We start from the raw sequence: 7,344 nt of genomic DNA, 5'->3' as shown, positions 1-7,344 counted from the left end.
TTTAGGATATGCTAGACGGCGAGGGCAGGGTTGGGTATCCTGCCAACCGAGACCAGGGAGTTAAAAGCCTTGACCATAAGGATGTCGATGACACCGAAAAGATGGCAAGACAGGGCCAGGGAGCCATCATCTTCTTGGAAGAGGCCGGTGGTCTGCGGCGAGGGGGAGGGGAGCTGACGATGCCGCTGCGGAGAAGAGTGACTTGTGGAAAGGAACATAGGCAACCCGGGGCCTACTGTCCCCTATTTGGGCTGAAGCATTCCGCTGCTGGTGATGCCTTCTGTGGGGAAAGGAGGGGTCCGCTTGGGCCGCTCAGCACGGCCGTCGAGCACTCCCAGCCCCGCCCAGCTCCTGGCCACAGCCGCCCATTTCAGCATCTGGCCAGCGCCTAGCCCCGGTTCAAGGCCCGAAACACCGAGGCCGCACACTCACCGCGCCCGCCTAGACCTGGGGAGCAGCCGGGGAGGACCGGGGGGCCGAGGCGCACCCCCAAGAACTAGCAGGGGGACCCGCAGGTTGAGACAGGGCGGGGGCGGCCGGCTGGGGGCGGGGCGGGCGGGAGCCGAGCGGGCGGGGCTGCGCGGATTGGCCGGGCACCGCCACGTGATCGCCCCCTTATAGGGCGTGGTGCGGGCGGCGGAGTCGGGTGCGGCGGCTGCCGGGCCGGGCGAGGTCCGGTGCAGGTCCGGCGGTTCCGGGGCTGCTCCACTCCCGAACGCCTGGCGCGTCCCGCGGTCTCCCTGCCGGGGCCGCCGGGCGGGGGATGCGCTCGGCGTCCGGGAGCCATGGTCCGCTTTGGGGACGAGCTGGGCGGCCGCTATGGGGGCACCGGCGGCGGGGAGCGGGGCCGGGGCGGCGGGGCCGGCGGCGCGGGCGGCCCGGGCCCCGGGGGGCTGCAGCCGGGCCAGCGGGTCCTCTACAAGCAGTCGATCGCGCAGCGCGCGCGCACCATGGCGTTGTACAACCCCATCCCGGTCAAGCAGAACTGCTTCACCGTCAACCGCTCGCTCTTCGTCTTCAGCGAGGACAACGTCGTCCGCAAATACGCCAAGCGCATCACCGAGTGGCCATATCCTGCCGGGGATGGGGCCGGGCGGCGGGCCGCCCGCAGGCGCGGGCACAGGGAACCGGGCGCGGTGTCCGGCCTCCGCGCCCCGCCGGGTGTGGGAGGGGCGGCTGGGCGGGGTGGGGGGACCGAGGCGGGTCGCGGGCGGCACCCAGTGGCCATCTTTCCGGGGCCGGAAGGAGGGTGCGACCCGGGGAGAGGCGCCCCGGGGACAGGTCGGCGAGGAGGGGGCGCGGCGGGGTTCCGGAGCCCCTCTGTCTGAACCCCGGGTGCGTGTGTGCGCGCGCTCAAGTGTGTGGTCGTGGCGATGGTGGCTCCAGGAGCGGGGTGGACTCTGGGCGGAACCCCCTGCCCCCAGACTAGTCCTTTTGCTTCCTTGGTCTGGGCGCAGAGCGCACGGCCAGCCTGGAGGGCACCCGAGGGCGAACCGGAGTCTGTGTAGGTGTGAGTCCCCGTGTGGCCGCGGGCCCGTGCGCGTGCCTGGCTGCAGGTGCTGGCGTGTGTGTGCGGGCAGAACATGAACCCGGCGCTGCGCGTGCGTGTGTTCGGGACTCTCGGGACATGTATGTTCACGTGCCTGTGTAGATACATGTGGCTACGTGTCTTTAGGTAGGAGTGCGCCTGCGCGGGGTCCCTCCTTCAGCCACTTGCTGGGGGCGCACCGCCCCCTCGGCGCTCGGAGCAGGGGCCCGGCAGAGCAGGGGTGGCGCTGTCCTCGGTGCTGACGGCCTCCTAGACTTGCCGACGGGCTGGCGGCTGCGACTGCAGAGGCGCCCTTCGAGGCGGCCCCCAAGAATGAGGGCGGGAGCGAGGGGTGGGCTCCGTAGGGGTCATTCTCGGGAGCCTCCGGAGGCCTCCTGGCCGTCTGCTGCACTGCGCGCTGCCCGTCTCGGCCTCCTCGCCTCGCCTCCCCCCTTGGCGCCTCCTGGCCAGTCCTTAACCCACGCACTCCGTTTGAGTACATGATCCTGGCCACCATCATTGCCAACTGTATCGTGTTGGCACTGGAGCAGCACCTCCCTGACGGCGACAAGACGCCCATGTCCGAGCGGCTGGTGAGTGCGGTGGCGGCGGGGGCCTGAGGGCTGTGCAGCTTGTCTGGTTCCAGACTCTCTAGGATCTGTGGCAGCTCACTTCTTCAGTGGAGGAAAAAGGCTAGAACCAAGCTGCTAAGTCGCTCTCCAAGGGTCAGGAGGACTGGAGTAGCCGGTTCAGCCCCTGATAGGGAGCGGCGGCTGCTCTGCCCTATGCCACTAGCCACCTCTGCACCCCTCATGGGCCGTCCAGTCCCTCAGCCTTAGGCCGTCTTGAGCTAAGAAACTAAGAACTGAGCCTGAGATGTGTGTATGTGGTGATGGTTATTCAAAATGGCTCAGGGTCAGGAGTGTCAAGCTCTGAGTGCCCTGGGGAGGTGTGGCTGGCTGTGGGGCCATGCTGGTCATTGCCCCGGTGGTGCCACCCTGAGCCTGTTCGCCTCTCTTTCAGAATTGTCTCTCTGGCTTGGAGTCTCTTCCCCATGGGGCCACCCCTTCCCACAGGTAGCATTTCTTCCCAGGCTTTCTTCCTAAACATCCTGAATAATTTTCACCCCCTCCAGTCATGGGCTCACAGTCCCTTGTACCAGGGCCCTTAAATCTGAAGCCCAGGGCCTGTGACAGTCAGGATGCCAGGCTAGTCTCTGGAGGGACTGGGGCAGTGGGAAGCATGGGGTTTGGGGAGGTGAGACCCAACCCAAGGTGAGGCCATTCCCCTAGACCCAAGCCCTTTGCTGCCTGGCATCCTGACTGGGGTTTGATGTGGGCTCCTGGGGCCTGAGGGGCCGAGCCCTGGAGACGAGAGAAGGAGAAGCAGGGGAGGGACCTGCAGAGGGAGCATTGGGAGGCCTTTGCCCCACAGTCAGCAAGCAACGGGTCTTCTCCCGTCCTCTTGCTCACTTCAGGGAAGTCAAGCAGGAATGGCACGGCCTGCTCAGCACTTGGCCTGGGCCCTGAACTTCCCTCCTTCCTGCCGTCCATGGGCTCAGTGGTGGGAAAAGGGGGGCAGTTAGGCTGCCCTGGGGGTGCTCACAGTCAGGCAGGGGTCTAGAAGGAAGTGGACAGCCAGTGTGGACAGCCAGGGACGAGAGGTTGCAGGGAGCAGTCATTTCTTGGGGCGTGCAGAAGGCCCCGGGGTTCTGTTGTTGAAGTATGAAGGACCTCACAGCCCTGCCACATGGCTGAGTGCAATGTGTCCTGTGGTGACTCTTGCCCAAGTGTGGAGCTGGAGAGTGCCACTTGCCTTCTCTGGGCCCAGGCTCCTCCTGGTGTTGTGGGCACCTTGCCAGTGGTGTGCTGTTGCAAGGACCCACTCCAGAGGGTGGAGGCAAGGGAGAAAGTCAGAGGGAACTGGGGCTTCAGGCACAGGCCACAGAGCTTGGGTCCTATCCCCCAGGAAGTGTGGCAGGAGTAGGGCCCGAGAGAAGCAGTCCAGGGGGCTGGGGGCAGGGAGGCCAGAGTGCAGCAGGAAGGCTCAGACCCATCCCTGCTGGGGTGGCGTGAGTGACAGGCTCAGGTGAGCCAGTGGGCCATCCAGCCAAGTCTGAGTGCCTGCCTCCCAGGTGAGGAGGGTTGGTTTTGTGGTGATGGGGTTGGGCACACTTATAGGGGTTGGGGCTGAGCTGCTGAGAAAAGGAGCAGAATGTGTTCACCTGAGCTTGGCCCTGAGGCCTGAGGAGCCTTGGGCTGACCCCAGTCCTGTGTGCAGGCTTGTAGGGTGCACTAAAGGCTAGAGTTGGTGCTGGGCCTGAAGAGGAGGGCAGTGCCTCTGGGTCCAGCTTGGAAGCTGGTGCCACTGCCTGGGGGGCGGTGGGGTCTGGGGGGTAGAGCAGCCTCCTCGTTTGCCAGCCTGGGCCAGGGTGGGGCTGCCGTGGCTCCTTGTCTTGGGGACTCTGCTTCTCACCCACCCACTACCTTGCTGAGTGGCCTTTAGCGGCCCTAGGTTGCGGTCCACCCACCCCTCCCCCACACCAGTGCTCAGCCATGTGGTCAAGGGTGGAGCTGGGGAAAGAGCTGTGAGGCCAGGGGCCTGTCTTCCAGCTCTGGCCCTGGCCTTCTGTCTGCCCAGAAGCTTCCTGGGAAGATGTTTGCTGGGGCCCAGCAGTTCCCCGGGGGCAGATGGAGAGAGGGGCCATCCAGCTACACTAGACCAGAAGCCCCGGGGGTGGGGGCGGTGATCCTGCCATGAGTCAGCATCAGGGTGGCAGGAAGGAGAAGCTGGGCTGTGATGGACACTCCACACAGAGCTGCCCATCGGCTGTGGACTGGGGAGTCCTGGGTGGAGGGCCCTCAGGGTCAGGGTTCCTGGGAGAGGAAGGCACAGGCTGCTGTCCTGAGTGGGAGCTGGCAGAACCTCTGGGGATCCACCTCTGGGGATCCACCTCTGGGGATCCCAAGGTGGCCAGCCCCAGGCTTGCAGCCTTGGCCCCTGCCCCCATTGGCCGGGTAGAGCAGTTCCCACAGTCCTGGGGTGAGCCCTTCCCAGCACCCCTCTCTCTGCTTTTGAGCAGCAGCCCTGGTGTGCGGGTGCCTGTGGTCGGTACCCCAGCTGTTTCCCATGATGACCCTCCCTGTGCGTCTGCCCCTTGGTCTGGCTCCCCCAGCTTCCCTGCCCTGAGGCTCTCGACCACCTCCCCTTACCCTTGACCACACCCTCTGTGCCTGTCTCCACGTGGCGTCCTCCCCAGCTGAGCTCCATGGGGGTTGTCCCCACCCTGCTCAGCACTGGGGGGCCTGTCCTGTCCTGCAGGGTTGAGTGATGAGGTGTAGCTGAGGGTAGAGAGAGGGGGCCCCATTCCCCTGCCCACACTGCCCCCTTTGCCAGGAATGCCTTTCCTGTGGCCAGTGGCTGGATGCTTCACCCTCCAAAGGCTCCTAAGCCTGGCCCATGTTTGCTCCCAAGACCTGTATGTTTTGATTATCCAGAAAGCCTGGGTTAATGAGCTGCACTCCAGGGAGTTGAGGCATTAACCTTGCGCAGTAGTTAGAGCCTGGTTCAGACCCAGGTGGCCTCTGACTAATGGAGTCTCCAGCCCAGGCCCTGGCCTTTCTGTGCTTCAGTTCCTCTCGGATGGTTCCTCTAGGATGATAGCACTTAACGACAGGACAATGACAGGGTCACTCTGGTCATTGCAGGACAGGTCCTGCAGTATGATCGTCAGTGCCTCGCCTGCTGTTGGACTGGAGGGTGGGAGGCCCCTGCCCCTCTTGTTAGGACTGGGGCATGGAGGGCATGTTAGGGACCCGTGGTGGGGCTGGGAGCTCAGAGGGCGGGCGTGGTGTCTGGGCAGCTGCCGCGGGGGCAGCTGCGACCCTGTACTGTGTTCTCAGGATGACACGGAGCCATATTTCATCGGCATCTTTTGCTTCGAGGCCGGGATCAAGATCATTGCTCTGGGATTCGTGCTGCACAAGGGCTCCTACCTGCGCAACGGCTGGAACGTCATGGATTTCGTGGTGGTTCTCACGGGGTACGTGAACCGGGGTGCCTGCCCTGTGTCGGGCTGGGGGTGGCCTTCCTGGCCTCGTCCAAGACAGTTGGCATGGCTGCAAGTGGCCATGTGGGGACATCTCTGCTGGCCAGCTGTGCAGGCCCAAGAGGTGCCTGTGCTGCCCCCTGGGCTGAGAGGATCAACTCACAGCGGCCTGAAGGTGAAGCTTGCGCAGTGACAGGGGCGAGGCACTATGGGGGCGGGGCTTCCAGGCAGGGCAGTGGTCTGGGCCTCAGGGAGCAGTGGGTTTGTGGGTTTGTGCTGCTTCCTGCTGGAGCTCAGCAGCAAAGGTCTCCCTGAGCTCTAGTGCTTGGCCAGGCAGTGCCCATGGCTACCAGAAGGTGCTCTCCTGTGACCTGTCCACCGCTTTTCTCTTCCAATGGACTCTGATAATGACGCAGAACAGCCCAGGGGTCTAGGAAGTCTCAACTGGGTGTTGGCTGGGGCAGGAGTGTGGGCAGAGCACCCTGCTCTTCCTTCCTGGCCTCCCACCCTTCTGGGTGGGCCTCAGGCTCCCAGTGCTGCCGGCTCCTGCCCTGTTTCTTCTGCCCAGCAGGCCAAGGGCTGGGGCTGAGTGCTTGTTATTTCAGCTCAGGTAGGGGGTGAGTCCTGGGGGAGTCTGCTTCTCTGACCTGTGGGCCCCAGCCTGTGCTGGGGACCATGATCTACTCATCCTCAGGGCCTGAGGGTCCCAGGACTACGCAGAGGAGTAGGCCCCACTGTGGTCCAGAGAACAGGCCAGTGTGAGGTGGCCTGGCCATTGGCGGGTCTCTCCCGGGAGAGCTGACATAATTTCCTCTGGGCCCTTCTGCCTGGTGCCCTCCTCGGTCCTGGGCAGGGGGTGCCAGTCTGTCACCGGCACTGATGGGATGGGAGCCTCTAAACTGGGAATTAGTAGAGCAGGGAAACTCTGGTTTCTGTCCTGTTTCCATAATGACTGAGGATGGAGGGAGGTAGAGAGCCTCTCAGGGGGACATGGGTCAGCGGCACCGAGAACACTGTCCACAGCTGTCCGCTGGGCTGGGGGGGGAGTGTGGTCCCTCGGAGAGCAGGCACGCCCACCATCCAGCCCACCCACACTGCCGGTGTCGGGGAGTGTCACTGTTTACTTTCCTCTCTCCCTGCCTCTGGACACAAGTCCCTGAGGACAAGAACAGCATCTTATTTTTTAGGATTTCAGGATGTACCCGGAGCCTAGCTTGGGGTGGGCTCCCAGGAGCGGTTAGGGAGTATCTGTAAAGGAATGAGTTACAGAAGCCGGGTGCTCTGGGGCCAGCCGTGAGTGGGTGGGCGCTGTCCTTGGTGCTGATTGTTTGAGTTGCTGGGGGCGAGGCAAGAAAGTGGAAGAGCCCTGGGTGTTCCCACAAGCACATCTGACGACTCCAGGCCCAGGGAACCTGGGTCCCTTAGTGGTGCCAGGAGGTTCCTTCCGAAGGTAGAGCACCCTGGGCTGCTCTCCCTTTGCCCACACTCCTGGTCACAGAGAGTTGGATGGGCTCAGCCTTCCTGGGAGCCCCAGCGAGAGTCCCAAGCATCCCCCCAAGTTCTGCCTTAGAGATTCCACTCTCTGTCCTTGTTTTTCTCTCCGTTTCTCCAACTCTCCCTCCCCTGCTTCTGTCCTTTTCTTCGTGTGTGCTTCTTCCCCCTTATCAGTCTCCCTCTCTGCCTCCCTCATTCTCCCTGGCTTACTCTCCATTTCCCTGTCTTCATGCCTTTTCTCTTGTTCTTACTGCCCCTTCTGTTTTCTGCCTTG

At 63.7% G+C, this 7,344-nt stretch overlaps 1 protein-coding gene across 6 annotated transcripts in view; it reads left to right on the top strand.

The window, feature by feature from the left end:
• Positions 1 to 665: 665 nt before the first annotated feature.
• CACNA1B (calcium voltage-gated channel subunit alpha1 B) overlaps positions 666 to 7,344 on the top strand; it is a 169,116-nt gene continuing 162,437 nt past the window's right edge. For all 6 annotated transcript variants that reach the window (XM_066255577.1, XM_066255575.1, XM_066255573.1 and 3 more), the window contains exons 1-3: positions 666 to 1,069; positions 2,016 to 2,121; positions 5,431 to 5,570. In XM_066255577.1, the coding sequence (XP_066111674.1) occupies positions 786 to 1,069; positions 2,016 to 2,121; positions 5,431 to 5,570 (530 nt within the window). In that variant the 5' untranslated portion in view covers positions 666 to 785. The remainder of the gene's footprint in view (positions 1,070 to 2,015; positions 2,122 to 5,430; positions 5,571 to 7,344) is intronic.

Source organism: Saccopteryx bilineata, chromosome 2 (genome assembly GCF_036850765.1).
Source record: "Saccopteryx bilineata isolate mSacBil1 chromosome 2, mSacBil1_pri_phased_curated, whole genome shotgun sequence".
Taxonomy (NCBI): Eukaryota; Metazoa; Chordata; class Mammalia; order Chiroptera; family Emballonuridae; genus Saccopteryx; species Saccopteryx bilineata.
The sequence above is the reverse complement of the archived record's forward strand: the minus strand, read 5'-3'. Positions and strand labels throughout refer to the sequence as shown.